Raw genomic sequence first — 22,974 nt, forward strand, 5'->3', positions numbered from 1 at the left:
ACAGATTCTCGATTGGATTTAGATCTGGACTTTGACTGGGCCATTCTAACACATGGATATGTTTTGTTTTAAACCACTCCATTGTTGCCCTGGCTTTATGTTTAGGGTCGTTGTCCTGCTGGAAGGTGAACCTCCGCCCCAGTCTCAAGTCTTTTGCAGACTCCAAGAGGTTTTCTTCCAAGATTGCTCTGTATTTGGCTCCATCCATCTTCCCATCAACTCTGACCAGCTTCATTCACCATTTCTGAATGATCGCTTGAACAGTGCTCCGTGGGATGTTCAAGGCTTGGGAAATCTTTGTGTAGCCTAAGCCTGCTTTAAATTTCTCAATAACTTTATCCCTGACCTGTCTGGTGTGTTCTTTGGACTTCATGCTGTTGTTGCTCCCAATATTCTCTTAGACAACCTCTGAGGCCGTCACAGAGCAGCTGTATTTGTACTGACATTAGATTACACGCAGGTGCTCTCTATTCAGTCATTAGCACTCATCAGGAAATGTCTATGGGCAACTGACTGCACTCAGACCAAAGGGGGCTGAATAATTACGCACACCCCACTTTGCAGTTATTTATTTGTAAAAAATGTTTGGAATCATGTTTGATTTTCGTTCCACTTCTCACGTGTACACCACTTTGTGTTGGTCTTTCATGTGGAATTCCAATAAAATTGATTCATGTTTGTGGCTGTAATGTGACAAAATGTGGAAAAGTTCAAGGGGGCCGAATACTTTTGCAAACCACTGTAATTAACCATGGTGGTAGGCTGTAACTGAGTTTTTCCTCTTACACAACGAAGCTCACACAACGGTGTGGAAGGCCAAAATTAAGAGCAAAAGATATTTCATATTTAGCCATCTTAACTGTGCCACGCTCTCGGGAAGAGGGAGGAGGGAGAGCTGCGTGAGTCAGGCAGTAGCTAATCACAGGGGAAGGAAGAAGAGAGGATGGGGGAGGAGAGAAAGATGGGAGAGGAAAAAAAGGGGATGGGAGGGATCGGGGAATCTTTTAAGTTTGGTTTTAATCTGTGGCACGACCAGGGTGGGGGATAATGGAGGAGGAAAGGAGCACAGAAGGAGAGAGGTCACCACACTGCCTGGGGGGGCTGGGATGCAGAGAGGAGAGAGGGAAGAGAAAGAAAAGTGAGGGCAGGGTGGAGAGAGGAAAGGAGGGGGAGACAGATGACAGATCGTCAGGTGTGGAGGGATGATGATGTGCAGAGAAGGCAGCGGGGGGAGAGGGAGCGTATTTGTTGGGAGATTTTGTTGCGGTGACCTCGCCGTGTCATCGTCACGCTCCTCCGGGTGATGCTGTGCCTCTTTTGCTGACTCGCCACTTGCTCACCCCAGGAGCAGGAGCGAGATAGAGGCCAGTCCCCCTCCTACTGTTTGCCCACCGGGAGCACAGACATCACCCGAACCATATCAAAGGGATGCCCTTGACAGTGCAGAAGCAGCGGTGGGGCGTGTCGCCTCCATGTGGTCACTTAGAGCCACTGCACCTCACAGAATGATAAAGGAAACCAATTACCAAAAGGTTTTTGAAATAAGTGAAGACAACACTTCAAAATTTTGGCGTGAATGCTTAAATTACACCGAGGCTTCAGACCTCAGGGGTCAACAGTTAAGAACACAGCTGATCAAACATTAGGACACTTTTCCTCTGGTGTCTGAAAGGACTGAAAGGTACAGGAATAAGTATTTAAGGATGCTATTGAAGATTTTCTGTTATTTAGTTCTTTGGCAAAAATCTTCAGTAACAAGACCGCCCTTGGAAAGAGGTTAAACACAGATGAAATAAAAAGAAGAAACCTCATATTATCAGAAATCCTTGAGCAGGTTTATTAATATGAACTCATTAGTTGAATGGTTTTCAAACTCTGCAGGATCAGAGCCTTAAATCGCTTTCATGAACTTAAAAAAACACACAAAAAAACTGTTGACTTGTGTTTTGAATAGACCTTATTTTATAGAAGGCCACTGTTAACTTACCATGTAAAAGCCCCACTAACTACTGTATTATTATTATTATTATTATTATTATTATTATTACTGCGATTTTTGTGTTTCAGACTGGTTCCATTAGCTGGATGAAAAGAGGTCACTCATAGTAGCAAAAACAAAAGATTATTATCAACTCTGTAGCTCTGCTGACATTTTTGCCTCTTTTAGCTCACACTGTTGTTTCTGTGGAGCGCGGTTCAGGCTCCGCTGTGCTCTCGTCAACTTTGACTGCAGCACTGGGCGGCAGAGTTCAGCTTAAAAGCTGCGATAAACTAATAAGGAAACACTTAGTAATTGGCACAGCGCAACATGTTGACAGCACATTTGTAAAACTTGCACTAACAGTGTATTCCCATGTTATTTTCTCTAATACCATCTATTATGGTTATTAATCATTTAAGCACAGTTTCTGGATATGAGTGCTAATTAATTAGTATTCACGTGATATAACATCTGATTTTTACTTCGCAAAAAGAAAATGAGAGAAAAACAAAAGCAATGACAGTATTAGTCAAATTCATAATTGTGTGTGTGTTGGTTTTGGGTAATTAGAGTCAAAATACATGGCTGCAAAAAGAAGCACACAAAAAAGAACAGTTGCATAATATTATCGCTACTGACGCTGTAGCTTTGCTCCATCTTTATTCATTTCAAAATATCAGTTATCGTTATCATCGTGACACTTTTAAAAGGATAACTTATTTCCTGTTACTGTGATAATGCTGGGCTTTGATTGCAGCGCTGTCTCTGGTGAAGGGGAAATGATGTGCACCTACTGAGGAAATCATTTCTTTAAACTTTGGCAGTTCTTAAAGAGTTTTATAGTGTGTTTGTTATTCACCCACTGACTCACAAAAACTCATACACCCTCATATGTATGGCAAGGTGCTGGCTTGTCATTGGGAGAAACTTGGGGTTCTTTGTATTATATATCAAACTCCTCTTCTGTCTTCATGGTCCATGTACCGAAGACAGAAGAGATAAACTTATAAACTTGTTTTTCAAGGAAATGTGACCTCATATAAAACTGCACTTATCTTGGTACCTAGCAGAGCAATATCAAGGGTGGGGGATGCATGTCTGGGTATCAGATTGCAGAAGCTTTGCCTCCAAAAGTATGTAGTTGCACTGGCTTATATTATATTTCCCCTTCATCCTCCGGATCAGACAAGCAGGTGAGGAAAAGTTTAGGCCAACTATCCCTCGCAGCTTCAAATCACAGTGACTTTTTACAGACGCTGCGCTCAGTAACTCACTTTTTACACAAGTCCTTGAATACTTTGTTTAAAAAAGTGACTAAAGGTCTTATAATTGAATGTAAAATTGACACAAAAAAGCATGTATTGCAGCAAAGAAAGCAGGCCTCTGAAAACCAAGGTGACACTAAAGTACACTTTTATTCACAAAATCTGGATTTTTATCTTTCACTCCTGCCACAAAGAAAGAATTTGTTATAAGGCCATGTACTCTAAAGGAAATTACTTTCTGCAGTCTTACAGACAAGGCACACGTAGTCGCTGAACATTCTCTTATTACACAAAAAAATGTCACATGTCATTATGCGGAGACATTCTCCCAAATAAAGGACTCGGTGTCTTCAATAGCTCTGAATGCTTCCAATATTTGACAAATCAAATAATCACAGTAACAAAGGTCTGTCACGGTGAAGCAGTGTATTTTCAAAAAAACAATTTCAAAGTTTCTCAAACAGTGAAGATTTTCAGACCAAGGGTTAAACATTACTTATAAACTACAACTGTGCTTGTAAGACAGATGTCCTTAAAACTGAGTGGCAGGTGATTTAATCAAAACTGTTTATACTCAGAGCTTTCCATCTGTACTGTGTCCTTGTCGCACAGGAACAGAAGAAAACACAACATATCCTCCTTTTTTTTATGATCCTGTAAGTATTTCTGAAAATATCTCCTGCTAAGAAAGGTGCTAATTGGACTCATGGTAAGATAAAAGCAAAAAAAGTGCTATGTGAAAAAGCCAAAGGCTCTCATTGCCATGGCTACCTGCTACACGGCTTTAATTACAGTAATTATGGTTTTTAACTTTTTCACATCAAAGAGCGCTCTGGTATTCTGCAGCAAACTGTGACCATGACCTGCAGCTCTGCCTCCCACTGAACTCGAGCTGATCTCAGGTCTTTCTGAAAACATTTATCAAATCTATATTTGAGATGAGGAACTTTTCTTTGGCTTTTTGGTGGCCAGACCGAATCTCAGACATGCAGGAACGCATCATTCAGTGCTGTCTGGCCAAGGAAGGGCACGGGGCACATTTGCTCTAGAACGCCGGTTTGTTTTTTCTAATATTAGATAAATATCAGCACAGGAAATGAGTGAAAAAACAGTATGGGCATCATTCCCCAGTGAGATATTTTATACACACACACACACGCTGAACATACATGACTGATTTAAATAAGAGCAAAATGATGTGATAGTTTTTCTGTTCCAAATTTTTTATTTTTCAAAGACCTTGGGAGGCTTCAGTGTTATTCAGCCTGAGGTTACAAGTGGCCTGGCTGTACTTTTAGTTTCCATACAATAGCTCTACTGAGGTATTCTGAATAATAAGACATCTCCTGAGGTCAAAGCACGCCAAAGCTGTGCTGTAATTACATGACAATTACCTTTAGGTTACAGGGCATCTTAAATTAATGAGGCTGATGCATACAAATGACTTTCTGCTATTGCAGTAGGTGCAAATGTCCAAAGTATAAAATTCATGCGCTGTGAGACCACCGTATTTCTTAAATAACTCATATTTACTCCACTGTCGGGTGATTTCCATTTACTGTCTACTGCTGTGAGTCTACAAATTCTGTATTTTTACACATCCACTAACGATTAGACAAAGTAATTGTTTCCTAAGTTACACATGAGTCCTGACTAAAGAGTTCCAGGTTCAAGTCCCACATTTCAAAGCTTAAGTCAAACAGGTCATGATCTGCCAAATGCATTACACGCCAATTATACACAAATCTACTTTTTACACTAGAACAGGGGTCTGCAACCGTTTACACCCAAAGAGCCATTTGGACTCGGTTTCCACGCAAAAGAAAACACTGGGAGCCGCAAATACTTTTTGACATCTACAATGAAGATAACACTGTATATATTGTTTTTTACCTTTATGCTTTGTGTGAACAACTAAGGTGTGTTGCTTGTGAAATCCTTGAAGTGCTACAGAGAAAATTACATTTTATTTATGTAATTAACACATTTTGAACTCTTAAAGAAACATAACAAAAGGAAAGACAGCCAGCTGAACTAAAATGATCCATGTAGCAAACAAAAACTGTTGCGAGCCGCCACCCTTATATCGCCTTTGGGCTTTTGGAGCCTTGACCTGACTTTTAAAAAATAATTGGAAAAAGAGCACTATGCTGCTGAAAAATTAAAAATAGATATTTGCAAAATTCTGCCTAAATATGTATTTTACCAGGTTAATGCGTGCGGCGGGGCGTGGTCTGCAGCGCGTGGTTTTCCCAAACCACGCGGAGCCGCAGTATAAGGACTAAAGAGCCGCATGCGGCTCTGGAGCCGCAGGTTGCCGACCCCTGCACTAGGCTGAAAAGCCACTCCTCGCTATGAACCAATCCAGGTTAGTTATCGGTATCTTGGGAACATTAAGACAATGGCTGACATATTTCCTATTTCAATTTAATACATAAAGATTTGAAGGGAGTTTAACGGAATTCCTGAATTCAAAACTGGATCCATAAGTTGCATCGAGCGACCCCTGGCAGGATTTTCATGGAAATATTTTTTGTGCAACAACAAAAAACAAATCAGAGTAATCACAAAACCTCCTTGAAAGAAGAAAAATAACAGTTACAGGCTAAAATATGAGGGTATTATTTTTCCCTGTGTAAGGCTGAGGTTAAGAAGCACTTGATAAAAAGTGTCCCTAGTTTGGAATCTCTTATTATGTCCACTTGTCCTTTTGCTTTAGTGGAACAAAATATGAAAATAAATAACTGATCACATGATAAAAACAACAGGAAAGATCAGCAGCTAATTGCCTGTCACTGGCTTCTTATTCTGGTTTGTGTACATTGTCACACTTGTAGTGTTTTAATGTATAAACACCTTAAAGTGGTGGCTTTCACTGCCAGAGGCACTTTTCTTCCTGAGTCTGATTGGCTTCTGTTGGCTTGATCCATTACCTGTAATGTCAGCTGCTACATGTTTTATGGTGTAGATTTAAAGACTATATAACATTGTGTACATATATATGTACACAAAGTCTGGCAAAGTAAACCACGGGGGGACCACCATGACAATGTTTGTTACAACAAACCTAAGCAGACACTTAAATCAACCTCAGCCAGTTGAACATTTTAGAGAAGCTAACAAAGCTCAGTATCAGCCAGAAGCTAGCAGCCTCAGTATTAGTAATGGCCCAAAATAGTCGAAATAATAAAGAAATTGTTTTGTTATACAATATATTCTGCACCTGTTATTACGTGGAAAGTTAAAATATGTCAGGGACACGCGGGTGTACAGCAACTCGTTTTCAGTTAATCAGTCGCAGTACTGGTCGCAGAGCACTTGGAGAAAAATTGGAATTGGCCAAGAAAATTTCTGTCAGTCCAAGTCAAAGAAAAAGAAGAACAAAAACCAAGTAGAACTTTGAAGTTGGGTTAATTTATTTACACATTTATTTTAATGTTTTGGGGGAGTTTTTTGCAGGTTTTTGGATTTGGCTCAATAAATCTCAACAGTGGAGAGAACTGAATATTTATTTATTTATTTATTTTCATGTGCAGCTGTGTTTTCCCTTCATGATATAATTACACCATCAGCTAATAGGTCCACACATAGTGACCTCGCTCACACATGCACTCTCGCTCCGCCAAGGTCACTTTACAGCCACCCATTGGAGGAGAAGTCCCGCCTCAGTTGCTGACTCTCGGCCTCTGTGAGCGGCTGAAGAGGTGATCGACAGGAGCCACCGTGGAAACCAAACCACTCCATCGCCTGCTTCAGAGCGGGAACTCCCAGCTTCCTAGTCACCTAGCAACACAGAGCTTTAATCAGTCTTCATATACAGTCAGGTTCCTAAATATTGGGACATCGACACAATTCTAACATTTTTGGCTCCATACACCACCACAATGGATTCCAAATGAAACGAACGAGATTTGCTTTAACTGCAGACTGTCAGCTTTTATTTGAGGGTATTTACATCCAAATCAAGTGAACGGTGGACAGTGACAATTACAACAGTTTGCAAATGCGCCTCCCACTTCTTAAGGGACCAAAAGTAATGGGACAATTGGCTTCTCAGCTGTTCCATGGCCAGGTGTGTGTTATTCCCTCATTACCCCAATTACAATGAGCAGAAAAAAGGTCCAGAGTTAATTTCAAGTGTGCTGTTTGCATTTGGAACCTGTTGCTGTCAACTGCTAAGATGAGATCCAAAGAGCTATCACTATCAGTGAAGCAAGCCATCATTAGGCTGAGAAAACAAAACAAACCCATCAGAGAGATAGCAAAAACATTAGGCGTGGCCAAAACAACTGTTTGGAACATTTTCAAAAAGAAGGAATGCACCGGTGTGCTCAGCAACACCAAAAGACCCAGAAGACCACGGAAAACTGTGGTGGATGACCGAAGAATCCTTTCCCTGGTGAAGAAAACACCCTTCACAACAGTTGGCCAGATCAAGAACACTCTCCAGGAGGTTGGTGTATGTGTGTCAAAGTCAACAATCAAGAGAAGACTCCACCAGTGTGAATACAGAGGGTTCACCACAAGATGTAAACCTGGTGAGCCCCAAAAACAGGAAGGCCAGATTAGAGTTTGCCAAACGACATCTAAAAAAGCCTTCACAGTTCTGGAACAACATCCTATGGACAGGCGAGACCAAGATCAACGTACCAGAGTGATGGGAAGAGAAGAGTATGGAGAAGGAAAGGAAGTGCTCATGATCCTAAACATATCACCTCATCAGGGAAGCATGGCGCTGCAGTGTCATGGCGTGGGCATGTATGGCTGCCAGTGCAACTGGTTCTCTTGTATTTATTGATGATGTGACTGCTGACAAAAGCAGCACGACGAATTCTGAAGTGTTAGGGGCAATATTATCTGCTCATATTCAGCCAAATGCTTCAAAACTCATTGGACGGCGCTTCACAGCGCAGATGGACAACTACCCAAAGCATACTGCAAAAGCAACCAAAGAGTTTTTGAAGGGAAAGAAGTGGACTGTTTTGCAATGGCCAAGTCAATCACCTGATCTGAATCCGATTGAGCATGCATTTCACTTGCTGAAGACAAAACTGAAGGGAAAATGCCCCAAGAATAAGAAGGAAGTGAAGATGGTTGCAGTAGAGTTCTGGCAGAGTATTACCAGGGATGAAACCCAGCTCTGGTGATGTCTATGTGTTCCAGACTTCAGGCTGTGATTGACTGCAAAGGATTTGCAACCAAGTATTAAAAAATGAAAGTTTGATCTATGGTTCTTATTCTGTCCCATTACTTTTGGTCCCTTAAGAAGTGGGAGGCACATATGCAAACTGTTGTAACTCCTACACCATTCACCTGATTGATGTAAATACCCTCAAATAAAAGCTGACAGTCTGCAGTTAAAGCACATCTCGTCCGTTTCATTTGGAATCCATTGTGGTGGTGTATGGAGCCAAAAATGTTAGAATTGTGTCCCAATATTTATGGACCTGACTGTATATCCCATATGGATGATGTTGTGCTTTGCAAAGCTTTAAACATAGACATTTTCCCTATTTGTGATTTATATTTGACGGCTGAAATCCACCTGTACCACATGCCACTTCATGCTGTAGTGAAGATGGAGTTTTATGATTTAGACTGTAGAGCAGTGACATTTACCACCACATTTACCTTAATGCACACTTACAGAGCCTGAGACATGCTCAACAGCACCTGCCTTCAATTCAGAACAAATCAGAGTGACATACAGTGCAAAACTGACATTTAACCTGATGCTACAAAGATATATATGTATATAAATATACATGGCGCAAAGCCAAGTTAAAGCTAAGTGTACCTGCCTGGAGTCACGGCTAACAGGTTATTACAGAACACAATGGTTAATAATTCCTGTGTTTTGTGACAATTACATCACTTATTCTTGCACAAAATCATTTGCTACTTTACTGACTGAGTTACTTTCATGGCTTATGTAAGCCAGCCAGTGTTTCTGTTCAGATATCATTTTTCTGGCAAGAAGAGTAGCAAGCTAAGGTTAGCCAGCTAGTTAAGTTAGCTGTACCATTTGTGTCCCTGGAAAAATCCTCAGCATTTTTTTACTCCATCGTGTCCAGTTATAACAGCGATTAAAAGAGGTACAAGCTGGCTTTCGCAGAAGCAGTTAATGCACTAAACAGATCTTTACCCTGCGAATGATCATCAAACAAAACCTTGAATTACAAGAGCACAAGGCTCTCTTTAACATTGCTCTTGCTACTGCATCTGCACGGAAAATGCCACAACAGATTTCCACAAGACTGAAACTGGAATACCACAGGGTTGTGTTTCTCACCTTTTCTATTCCTCTTCACTACTGATTTTGTTATAAGGAGGTGAGTCAACTGTTGGATTGCTTTGTAGAGAAGCTAAACATGTTGTAGACCTCAACCAGATCAGAGGACTACAGACTGGGTAGTGCATATACAGATTCTCATTCATATCAACCAAAGGCAGGTAGAAGAGGTGAACAAGTTCTAGTACTCACTGCTGATAGTATGGTTGACTGGACTGTCATCAGCTAGGTGGACAAAGCCTTAAGTATACTATAATGACTGGAACTGATCTGTGCATCTGTCTCTCTAAACTCAGCTACAAAAATATGTCTTTTCAATTCAGTAGCTGTGCCCACTGTCCTGTATGCATGAGAAACACAGAGAGCAATGGAAAACATTTCCCAAAACCTCAACAAACTGCAACAACACAGCCTGCAAAGGATTTTTAAGATCTCTTACTCGGACTGAGTTACTACACTGACACCATTACTTAGTGATTTCAATTAGGAGGACACATTCTTCACCTACAGTGGCTTGCAAAAGTATTCGCCCCCCTTGAATCTTCCCACATTTTGTCACATTACAGCCACAAACATGAATCAATTTTATTGGAATTCCACGTGAAAGACCAATACAAAGTGGTGTACACGTGAGAAGTGGAACAAAAATCCCACATTTTTTACAAATAAATAACTGCAAAGTGGGGTGTGCATAATTATTCAGCCCCCTTTGGTCTGAGTTCAGTCAGTTGCCCATAGACATTGCCTGATGAGTGCTAATGACTACATAGAGTACAAATGTGTGTAATCTAATGTCAGTACAAATACAGCTGCTCTGTGACGGCCTCAGAGGTTGTCTAAGAGAATATTGGGAGCAACAACACCATGAAGTCCAAAGAACACACCAGACAGGTCAGGGATAAAGTTATTGAGAAATTTAAAGCAGGCTTAGGCTACAAAAAGATTTCCCAAGCCTTGAACATCCCACGGAGCACTGTTCAAGCGATCATTCAGAAATGGAAGGAGTATGGCACAACTGTAAACCTACCAAGACAAGGCCGTCCACCTAAACTCACAGGCCGAACAAGGAGAGCGCTGATCAGAAATGCAGCCAAGAGGCCCACGGTGACTCTGGACGAGCTGCAGAGATCTACAGCTCAGGTGGGGAATCTGTCCATAGGACAACTATTAGTCGTGCACTGCACAAAGTTGGCCTTTATGGAAGAGACAAGAAGAAAGCCATTGTTAACAGAAAACCATAAGAAGTCCCGTTTGCAGTTTGCCACAAGCCATGTGGGGGACACAGCAAACATGTGGAAGAAGGTGCTCTGGTCACATGAGACCAAAATGGAACTTTTTGGCCAAAATGCAAAACGCTATGTGTGGCGGAAAACTAACTCTGCACATCACTCTGAACACACCATCCCCACTGTCAGATATGGTGGTGGCAGCATCATGCTCTGGGGGTGCTTCTCTTCAGCAGGGACAGGGAAGCTGGTCAGAGTTGATGGGAAGATGGATGAAGCCAAATACAGGGCAATCTTGGAAGAAAACCTCTTGGAGTCTGCAAAAGACTTGAGACTGGGGCGGAGGTTCACCTTCCAGCAGGACAACGACCCTAAACATAAAGCCAGGGCAACAATGGAGTGGTTTAAAACAAAACATATCCACGTGGTAGAATGGCCCAGTCAAAGTCCAGATCTAAATCCAATCGAGAATCCGTGGCAAGATCTGAAAACTGCTGTTCACAAACGCTGTCCATCTAATCTGACTGAGCTGGAGCTGTTTTGCAAAGAAGAATGGGCAAAGATTTCAGTCTGTAGATGTGCAAAGCTGGTAGAGACAAACCCTAAAAGACTGGCAGCTGTAATTGCAGCAAAAGGTGGTTCTACAAAGTATTGACTCAGACCAAAGGGGGCTGAATAATTATGCACACCCCACTTTAGTTATTTATTTGTAAAAATGTTTGGAATCATGTTTGATTTTCGTTCCACTTCTCACGTGTACACCACTTTGTGTTGGTCTTTCATGTGGAATTCCAATAAAATTGATTCATGTTTGTGGCTGTAATGTGACAAAATGTGGGAAAGTTCAAGGGGGGCGAATACTTTTGCAAGCCACTGCATCTCCTGAACAATTTGCAAAGACCACCATGACCTGGACTCCATGAATGGGTAGACATAAGAAAGGCCAACCAAAAGATCATTTGAGGTGGATGTTCACTGACGATCTGAACATTGTTGGCATCAGCTGGCTTTGAATGACCGTATTTGTTGGCGATCATAAGCTGCCCTGTGTGCTAACAGGCGTAAGACGAACCAAAGGCAAGGCTAAGGTTAACTTTAAGCAGCTTATGCTGTCAGTGTCTGTTGTTTATAAAAAAAACCAAAAGAATCATTTGTGTCTGAGAAGGAAGCTGGTTTTTTTCTGAGTGCACTGGACTTTGCATGAATAGTTCATAGAGGAAGTAACATTTGTGTTGAGTTTAACATCAGATTATCTATAAATACAGCAAAGAAAAAAAAATCAGGTTTGTCTTCTTGGCCCAGAGTGCAATCAGTAAGAGTATTTCAGGCAGAACAGTTTTACCTCTAAGAAATGTGACTAAACCTCCAGTCTGGCACCATTTGTGGGAGTTCATGTCTGCGATGGATAAAAGCGCGCAATGAGCAGCAGATGGTACTCACAGCGGCATTGGGCTCGATAAGGCGCTGCTGCAGGACTCTGGCTTCCTCCCAACGCCCGGACACACACAGACGCTCCAACTCACATAGCTCCTGGCCCAGCACATTAGCCAGCGCACACACTCCACCGATAGCACCTAGAGACACAAATCAAAGACCGATGAGAGTTCAAGTTTCACTGGAAAAGACATAAATGTATATATATGTATATATATATATATTTTTCTTTCCTTTTCCATTCATCTCTTTTTTTAGGAACTGTTATGCAAGGAGATATCTTTTTAACCCTCTGAGTTTAAATACTCTTAGTTTGTAAAATCCTCATCTATAAAGAGGGAAGAAACCAGAAAAGTTTTTGCCAGATACAACTTCCTGTTTGCAATTATGAAAAAAAGAAAAGAAAAGCAGATCTGCCAACTTCCACTAGTTTTATCATATCAGACCTTTTTTTTGCAGTAGTTGCAGAGTAAAGTCTGAAGTGTGACAGGATTATTAGAAAGGAGAAAAAAAAAAACCAACAAGAAATTGATATTTTTTAGATATTTCCCTCTTTCTCTTTGACTACTTGATACTTTCACTGCAACCATTTTCCATTAATAGTCTAGAAGCAACATTTTTTGTGTGGCGCTAGTTCAGACCTCAGAAAACACTAAGGCCATGATGATGTCTTTAGCTGCAAGCATAATCCTTAAAGGTTCCCATATGGAAAAGATATATATAAATCTTATAAAGTTTGTATCTGTCTTGTATGAAACTTGTATGAAAAGCATACAAGAGTGAAAACACATATAAGATCCCTTGAAAAATTATATAATAAAACTTGTATGTTTTGTATACTTACTAAAAAAATATATGAAAGTAATGAGAAAGTGGCCACTTTCATGAGTAAATCATATATGTTTTTACTATTTCTTTTCCATATGGGTTGTCAACAATAGGCACTTCAGATTTCTGCAAACTAACCTGATGTAGGAATGAGATGGCATGCTGACAGCTTGTTGTTAAACTACGTTTAAGGCAGAGGTTTGACACGTTTTATGTGTGGAGTCACTCGGTGCAGCGTTTAGTCCGCGTATAAAGCAATTCGCTCGTCTCCGTGTTGCTGACGGTTGATGGCTGATGGCTAGTGGACAGTCTGGGCTCTGACTGTGAAGGTAAAGCTCTAATAAATATTTAGCACCCAATCAGTTGTGAGCCAGTGTTCTCCATCACCACATCGCCACGTGTCTCTTTCTGTTTCCCCTTCAGAGGGTTTTAAATATTAAATATAGCATCTGTGGGTAGAACTTAGTGTTCAAAGAAATGGAAATGAACAAACCCAACATTCAGTATATCAACTTTAATATATCACTGTCCTGATTTTCCATTCCAATTGTATGTCAGTACAAGGCAATGATCACTTTCGAGGTGGTTGTCTGACTTTTCTGTTTTCATTAGTTGTTTTTTCCCCACATAGCTAACCCAGGCAACAACTGTGTGTCTAGTATCGCTGTTGGCTGCTGACAGACAGACAAGCAGGCCTGCGAGGGGAAGCTTCTCCACAGAAGGACTGAAGGCTAAACTGATGCAGACTAAGTCACAGTGAAAACGATCCACAATGAAATGTGCGTTTCACACTAATTAAATTTTACTATAATAAAGTCGCCATTTCAATTAATGTTTAAATACATATAATATACTGTATTAAATTGTAAGTACAGTGTTTTTCTTATTCATGCAGATTATCCTTTAATGATTTTTGACCTGTAAATCTAAAAAGCTCTTCCACCTTAGTGCTCTCCATTCTTTAGCGCGGCGCTCTTTCAAGCTAGAGAGGGTTCAGCAATCAAGGCTAGATGGTGGGAAAAGTGTTTGCTGAAGCTACAAAAGAAGGTTAAATCTGCATAATTGGAGCTGGATACATTTTTTTATTACTTGTGCTAAGGTAATATTTTTAAATGAGGATTCAAACTCAGTTGAACAATGTAATGGTTTCACTTTATATCTCTATAGCTAAAAGTCAGCAGAATTAGAAACTATGGCCAGCAGAGCATATAATATGTTTGCATGCAACCCGTGCATGGAGGATTTAGATGTGAGCATTCCTGTCTCTTTAAAGTTTAAAATGACCGACATGCTTCTTTGTTAGGGTTACTGACAGAATTAATTTGGACAAAAAAAATAAATTGTGTGGAGACTTTCTCATATAACTCGTTCTGTGTTGCCTTCATCACTTTCACGCACACGTTTACTCACAAGACAAATTCTGTATATATGACAACATGTCAAGGACCAAAGATCAGAGAACCGTCGGAGAGAGTGTGTGTGTGTGTGTGTGTATTAGTGTGTTTGACGGGGCTGGTAGTGGAGAACATGACTCATTAGGTTCTTGAGCATCTTGAGCATCATACTGATGCCTATTCCCAGGTGTGTTATCTAATCCGAGCTTACAGTACACTGTACGTGGCCAGCATATGAAAAAGGTAGAATGTACTTTACTTGATATTGCTGCTGCTTTACAATTTAGTGACGTTTATGTGCCTCTCCACTGGGTGAGAAAACACCAAACTGATTTTTTTTAAATAGTTGTGTCAAAAAAACGATGAGGCAGAGAGCAACTAGTAACGTTGTTGTTTTTTTGCACACAGCTAAGATATAAATAAGAAGATACCACAGGGCTGGTGTCTTGAATGTTGGATGCAGATAACCCTTCTGTGCTTCCAGCCTCTTTGATCCTGAAGAAATATGGATTTAGGCTCAACAACTTGTGAGAAATATAGACATGATTGTATGGTTCCTTGAGTTTCCTGTGTTTGCTTGCTGTGCTGTCCAGGGTTATTTTTCAGAAACTGGCTTTGAGCAGCCTTACACGGAGGGAAAGGTGAGAGTCATGAAAGTCAGATATAAAGTTTAACGTGAAAGCTGAAGCATAAAATAAAAACTCATCTCAATGTGGCTTTACATAGAAACACTGTGTCCCCTACTGTGTAACAATAGGACATTTTCAATTTCAATTATTTCAGCTTTTAAATATCTGAAATCTTTAAATCCTATAACAGGGATGAGCCAGAGACCTTCTGCCTCTGATGATCCAATCAGATTCCAGCTGATTTGTTCCTACTCTTGCTAACAATGGCACAGTTACTCGAGTCCTGATTGGTTGGTTCACGTGAAACGCAGCTTACGAGTCAAATACACAAGCCTGTGCCTTTTACTGTTTTCTAGGGGCAATTTGTCATTTTGTGTTATTAGTGAAACAACTGTAATTTTCACAGCTCTAAAACATACTGCGGGCTATTAAGCAGAAGGTAGCGAATGCCTCTGGGGCCCGTTGTCGAATGTTTGTGAAAGTAGACTTGGAGCACTTAGAATCTGGACACACAATGAAATGGTTGGCATTTTACTGTGTACGTACTACACACAAAGCCGCTGTTACATCCATCATTTGGTGAGATCGGTTAGAAAAGCAACACTGACAAGCAACATTTCTCACAGTTGTTTTGTGTTTCTATATGAATTCAGTGTTTTAGTTCATCACTACCATCTGCTTTAAGCCAAAGTGTTAGAACACAACATTATTGATTATATTACCTATCTGTAATTTGCAGCTGGGTTAACTGTTACATATACAATGGCTTGCAAAAGTATTCGGCCCCCTTGAACTTTCCCACATTTTGTCACATTACAGCCACAAACATGAATCAATTTTATTGGAATTCCACGTTAAAGACCAATAATGTGCAATAATAACAGTGTGCAATACACATACACTTATTCTTTTTTTTATTACTAAGTTAATATACTGTGTTGTGTTGTTTGTGTTGCGTTGTGATGTGTCATATCGTGTCGTGTTGTGTTATATGTAGTGCCGAAGTAGGACAGTTTTCCAATCTCATTGTACTACTGTACTATGTTATCTTATCTTATCTTAATACAAAGGGGTGTAAACGTGAGAAGTGGAACGGAAATCATACATGATTCCAAACATTTTTTACAAATAAATAACTGCAAAGTGGGGTGTGTGTAATTATTCAGCCCCCTTTGGTCTGAGTTCAGTCAGTTGCCCATAGACATTTCCTGATGAGTGCTAATGACTGAATAGAGAGCACCTGTGTGTGATCTAATGTCAGTACAAATACAGCTGCTCTGTGACGGCCTCAGAGGTTGTCTAAGAGAATATTGGGAGCAACAACACCACGAAGTCCAAAGAACACACCAGACAGGTCAGGGATAAAGTTATTGAGAAATTTAAAGCAGGCTTAGGCTACAAAAAGATTTCCCAAGCCTTGAACATCCCACGGAGCACTGTTCAAGCCATCATTCAGAAATGGTGAATGAAGCTGGTCAGAGTTGATGGGACGATGGATGGAGCCAAATACAGGGCAATCTTGGAAGAAAACCTCTTGGAGTCTGCAAAAGACTTGAGACTGGGGCGGAGGTTCACCTTCCAGCAGGACAACGACCCTGAACATAAAGCCAGGGCAACAATGGAGTGGTTTAAAACAAAACATATCCATGTGTTAGAATGGCCCAGTCAAAGTCCAGATCTAAATCCAATCGAGAATCTGTGGCAAGATCTGAAAACTGCTGTTCACAAACGCTGTCCATCTAATCTGACTGAGCTGGAGCTGCTTTGCAAAGAAGAATGGGCGAGAATTTCAGTCTGTAGATGTGCAAAGCTGGTAGAGACAAACCTTAAAAGACTGGCAGCTGTAATTGCAGCAAAAGGTGGTTCTACAAAGTATTGACTCAGGGGGCTGAATAATTATGCACACCCCACTTTGCAGTTATTTATTTGTAAAAAATGTTTGGAATCATGTTTGCTTTTCGTTCCACTTCTCACGTGTACACCACTTTCATGTGGAATTCCAATAAAATTGATTCATGTTTGTGGCTGTAATGTGACAAAATGTGGGAAAGTTCAAGGGGGCCGAATACTTTTGCAAGCCACTGTATAATGAATCATGGAGCCTTTCTCCCCTGCCTGTCAGATGTGTTGCATCCAGATGCTCTAAGAGACCTAGCTTCGCCTTTCATTCCTCTCCCTTTCCTTTGTGCGATAGCCTCCTTTTCTCTGTGGGCTTGAATGGTTGTGTATTTGTGTTTGTCCGTCCTCTTTCCAGGTCTGTGGTAGTAAGGAGCTTGTGTGCTTCAGACCTGCTTATCAGCAGCTGGAATTTGCTCCACATATGGCATCTCATCTTATTTTTGTGATTTGCCGTAATCATTATTGACCACTTATTTATGGTCCTTTACAACAGTTTTAAACGTCTTCCTGTGTTGTAATTGACACAAACTATTCAAATTCTGTGTGGCTGTGCAGCTGTGTGCTGAGGGAGGGCAGAAAAGTGCAGCTGTACTAGCTGGAAAGTAGAATAAATCAATTAGAAATCAATAACAAGTGTTAAATAAGGACAAATAATAAGGACATCCCATTTTAAGCCATTACTGTGTGATTTAGGAATTTATTGTATGAGCATGTTTAGGACGTATGGCGTCGGCACTGTAATTCCAGGACAATCAGGGAGACAGGGCGAGCTCCCTTTGATCCGTCTTGAATTTGAGCAGCATATTTCTAAAAAGCAGGAATGAGTGGAAGGAGCTCTGAGAATCCACACATCAGTCATTAATCTGATGATGCAGTAGACTTCATGCTCTCATCCGTAGCGGGTGAGTGTGCACCTCAAAGACACTTGTACAGCATGCTGCTGATAGCCCTCTCTCCCGCTCACTCTGCAAGGCATCCAGTACCTACCTGCCTCTCTGCACAACATGTTAGACAAGTCCCCGGAGTAATGCACGGTCAAAGGGAAGATGGATGCGACAGACAAAATGAAAAAGAGCTACTGCTAAATACTGAAGTACTAGCTAAAATATGCACAAGTGATTTTGTATTGTTGCAGCTTCTGTGTATTTTCAGTGTCTGTTTGTTTGCTCATTCTTATTAAAAAGGATAGGTTAACTGTTTTTTATTTGTCTCCCGTTGTATTAGTGTGTGGTCTAATTGCTGCACAATTTCCCTTGTGGGATTAATAAAGTTCTATCTATCGGTGTTTTTGAGGGTACGCCTATACAAACCTAGAAAACTCTGACTGAGACACAAATATAAATTACTTTCTTCCCTGAAAAACACAATGGGCAAATTTCATCCACAGAAGAGTCACGATGTCGTAGAGAAGATAATTCTGGTTTAAAAAAAACATGAAATGTGTTAAAAACACATAAAACGATGAGAAATGTTCTTTTTCGCTCATCTCTTCAATCATTTTTAATTCATTTTCTAAAAATCTTTCCTACCACTTTCTTAACACATGCTACCATCCTATGTAACACAATATTATTTCATATGCTGTAACAAAATCTCAGAAATGGATACTTTTACCGACATACCAATAATCTGATATAGCAACAGTCCTAAAAAGAAAAAAACACATATAGAGTAAGTCTAAGTGGCCTGAGATGGAGTCAAATCCAGCCAGAAAGCAGAGATGATCTTTTATCAGAAACTAATATTTATAAATGATTATTATTATTAATGTTTTTACACTTGTTCTTGTGGAAAAAGGACCTAAAATCCACTTTTTTCCTATATTTTCACTTTAACAAGTAAATGGTGCCAGTGCATCTCTGTGAGGAACAGCAGTCCTTGTATTAGCTTTCTTACCCACACAATAGGCTGCCATTAAAAACCCAGCCGAGCCCGCTAAAACCTGGAAATCCTGCGCCTTGGTTTTATGGACAATCAGGCCGATCCGTGTGATCTGCAGAACAAGTTAAAAAAAATAAACAGAAGGGGAAGAGGAAGTCAAAATCAGAATGGTTTCATTGTTATCACTCCTCGTTTTGCATCAGAACTAATATCTGTTACGGTTTCTTAATCCCAGGGGAGGCTGTCACAAGAGACGACAAACCCAACATCTCACAGGGGTAAACAAATCGCTTGAATTGAGAGAAGCACAGTCTCTACACATGGTCGAGGTTTTTAGAGGAGGGGATCGCTGAAGATCCAAAACAGAAGGGGGAGGAGACGGAGAGAGAGGGAAACAGACAAGTCCCAAGTGAGAACTAAAAAAGAGGAATCAACTTCAAAAGATGGGAAGCAGAAGGAGGCGGAGGATGGGAGAAGCTCATGAATAACTGATGAGCTCCTCGTTTTGTTTCGCCTCTTTTGTCAATCCAGATATGAAGTGCAGAATCCAAATAACCTGAAGTGTTCAAAGGGAGCATTAGACAACGCTGTGGTTGCTCTGTGCATGAAGCTGAACGCTCCACAGGGAAAACCCACACCCTCCATCCGTGTTACCAAGGAGCTTCTATTTTTAACCAGAGACTGTCAATCAGTTTCCCCATATTATTAATTTCAAACAAGAGGACTGCAGTTGATCAGTCAGGCAGGCAGGCTGCAGGAGCCCCTGCTGGCCTCCTGAAGGCTCGGGCACTCTGGCTATTCAGAGGCAGGTCCTCAATGGAAAAGCAAAATTGCTGCAAGGCTGCAGTCTGCCCTAAAACAGTCATTTTCTTTTCTTTTAACCCTTCTTATTATTGTCATTAGCCTATAATCTAACACAAGAGCATGGGGAGGTTTAACCCTCTGCAGTACGAGCTGTACAGGTGGATGGTCTGCTGGAGCTTTTGTTAAAGGTTCAGGTCTTACCTGAAATCTCTATGCCTGTCACTTTGTTTGTTTTCCCCTAGCTTAACAACTGCTCATTGTTTATTCAGCTCATTTTGCTGGGGGACTTATTAAATGTGGTGCAGAGCTCAATGTTGTTTGGGTTCATATCCATGAATCTGATTTAAAATAACAGAAAAAAGTCTCTTTAATATTGTCAAAATAGTCATGTAACAAAGTAAGGACATCCTGTGGAAACTTCGCTTTTGGACAAATTTGGAGAAGAAGCTGGACCCTATTTTGACACCGTGCCTACTGAACACTTACTAAACACTTTCTAACTAACCTACTTGCACAACCTAAGGAAAATGTGCTTTTTCTATATTTTATTTGATAGAAATATCAACATGTAGAGATTTTCAGACATTCTTCTGAGGAACAAGCTATTAGTCATCCCGACAGCATAAATGGCTTCTTTTAGCTGTTCAAAAGGGCAAATACTTTCACTTGCAAAATGTTTGAGCGTTTTCATGCACACACTGCTTTCTTCAATGTTTCAATCTGCTTTGAATCTGGGCTTCGAATCAGCCATTCCATAACCCTCAATTTACTGGCTTTGAGACATTCCTTGGTGGTGTTTCTATTGTGCTCAGGATCGTTATGTGGTTGAAAGACTGACTTCTGGTTCGACTTCAACTTTCACACAGATAACTTCACATTTTAGTAAGCGTCTTTGACAGAATGTATAATATATGCTTAAATCAGTGGCTACAAGCTGGCACGAGTTTCTTCTCATCCTCATAAAATCTGTTCCTGTCGATTAAACAGTTCTATCTTTAACAGTCCATTCAAAGCATATTGCTTGAAAAAGCCTCAGACTAGCAGAGCTTTGCTCTGATGTTCTTTTTGGATAGCAAAGACTTTTTCTGGTATGCTTCACACGCAGGTCAAACTTGTGCAGTCTCTTTCTGATTGCAGATATATGAACTTTGACATCTCTTCCAGTCGTTGCCTGCAGACTCCGTAACACAATTTGAAGGTTTCTGGAGATTTTTTATTTTTGCATCAAACACTCTACTCTTGGGCTGACTTTGCCGCTGATTTCATCTGAAAATTCTGTCAATTGTAGATAATTTTATGCTTTATTTCAGATCATTAAGAAATCTTTTAAACCTGGGTCAGAGCGTCAGACTAAAAAATATCCAGAGCCTTTTATTCTGAAGGCCTTCGAGCTCTCATAAGATCTGAACATGATGACAGAACAGCTTTCAATAACAAAGTCAAGATCATACATGTCAGATCTTTGAATAAAGCAGCTCACCTGTGCCCCCTGTGCCGATTAATACTTGGCTCTTAATCTCGTACCTGTGATTCTCACTGAAAGGATTTACAGGTGTTATAAAAGTAGAAGCGCCCTTACTTTTTCTGTTTTTTTATCAACATGGAAATGACTATGAAATATGAGGTCATATATTGTATATCAGCTTTATATGAAGACATTTTTGTAAACACAATCAAATATGTTCTTGGTCAGTTATGTAAAAAAAATCAAATAAACTAATGTGCTAGGATGTACTTATGTACTTTATGTATAAAAATGTTTTCAATTTATTTTGATATATATATTGCAAACATTCGGCTACTTTACAGCTCATTTTATAGCATTTTTTGATTTAACCTTTTATTATGAAATTAATTATGTTTCTTCTTTATAATGGGTGTAAAAAAAACTATATATAGATATAGCCTATATATATGTGTCATTTTAATGTCAGAGAGCCTGATTGATATCTTTGATTACCTGGCATGGCAGATGCAAAAAGCCGCTTTATCAAGAGAAAAAGAAAGAAAAGAGAGTAATAGGGGTTAGGACAGAGCAAGGATTAATCTGGTACAAGTGCACACTCAGTGAAGAGATCTTTAGGCTTAAAGGGGCTTCAAAACAGACAGCTAGCTTTATGTTTACTCCATCAGTAAGACTTAACTGCTTGTTAACTAGCATCATCATACAGCCACAGCATACCACAGGAATACATCTCTGAGGTTCTTTCAAGTTTGCATTGGTAGATAAAATAGAAATTCAATTCTATTTTTTTTAATACAGCACTAAATCACAACAACAGTCATCTCAAGGCACTTTATATCGGAAGGTAGACCCTACAATAATACATACAGGGAGAAACCCAACAATCAAATGATCCCCTATTAGCAAGCACTTTGGCGACAGTGGGAAGGAAAAACTCCCTTTTAACAGGAAGAAACCTCCGGCAGAACCAGGCTCAGGGAGGGGCGGGGCCATCTGCTGAGACCAGTTGGGGTTAGAGAAAATACTGCTAGCATTAGCCATGTTGCTAACCACTGATAGGTTGTCAAAGCCTGAAAATAATTTGTGGTCTAACAAAATAAGGAAGAAACAGCCACAATCAAATACTGATGTCTAAATTTTGTTTCCAAAAGAAAAAGAAGAGTATAAAAGTTAAGCACACCAAGTGATGCAGCAAGAAGGATGTAGAATGAATAGAAAATACTGAAAATACTCATGTAAACGGAGAACACAATCATGGATACAGCGGGACCCCGACTTACGAAATTAATTCGTTGGTCTTTCGTAAGTTGAAAATTTTCGTAAGCTGAAGCAGCCATCGTGCCTTTTGAGTGAACGATAGGCTATAGGCTAATTTCTAACTGCAACAACAATACGTCGTTCAAGTGGAACAGCGAAGCGCAAGTACGAAAGCCAAGGGGGTTGTCACATGAGTCGGAAGGCATTGTGGGCATTGTAGGCATTCTGGGCTCAGCCAATCAGAGCCAGCGGATTTCGTTACTGTCATGGTCCTGGGTCGTTGACCCAGTGTTTTGAGTTTATTGTTATTATTTTCCAGTTTCTGCTGTTTTGCATTTGTTCTTATGGTTTGAGTTGTGTGTTTAGTGTTTCTATCATCCCTACCTGTGTCCTTCCTCTGTGTTCTGTTCGTGTCCCCGAGTTGGTATTGTGAAACAGTCTGTGAGTTTCCTGTTTTACTTTGTAGGTTTGTGTCTCGTTATGCCCATTAGTTCCAGCTGTGTGCCATTTCCTGATTACCTGGTGTGTGTATTTATACTGCGTGTCTGCCTGTGCTCCTCGTCTCGTCGTCTGCATTTCTCTGCATCATTTTGGTATGTCTCCGTGTCTCTCTGTTCCT

General features: G+C 40.3%; 1 protein-coding gene across 3 annotated transcripts in view; it reads right to left on the bottom strand.

The window, feature by feature from the left end:
• Positions 1 to 6,644: 6,644 nt before the first annotated feature.
• hoga1 (4-hydroxy-2-oxoglutarate aldolase 1) overlaps positions 6,645 to 22,974 on the bottom strand; it is a 31,294-nt gene continuing 14,964 nt past the window's right edge. For all 3 annotated transcript variants that reach the window (XM_006806142.2, XM_006806141.3, XM_006806143.3), the window contains exons 6-8: positions 18,845 to 18,941; positions 12,205 to 12,338; positions 6,645 to 7,029 (exon numbers count right to left, since the gene is read on the bottom strand). In XM_006806142.2, the coding sequence (XP_006806205.1) occupies positions 6,880 to 7,029; positions 12,205 to 12,338; positions 18,845 to 18,941 (381 nt within the window). In that variant the 3' untranslated portion in view covers positions 6,645 to 6,879. The remainder of the gene's footprint in view (positions 7,030 to 12,204; positions 12,339 to 18,844; positions 18,942 to 22,974) is intronic.

Source organism: Neolamprologus brichardi, chromosome 6, assembly GCF_056152115.1.
Source record: "Neolamprologus brichardi isolate AB-2024 chromosome 6, ASM5615211v1, whole genome shotgun sequence".
NCBI lineage: Eukaryota > Metazoa > Chordata > Actinopteri > Cichliformes > Cichlidae > Neolamprologus > Neolamprologus brichardi.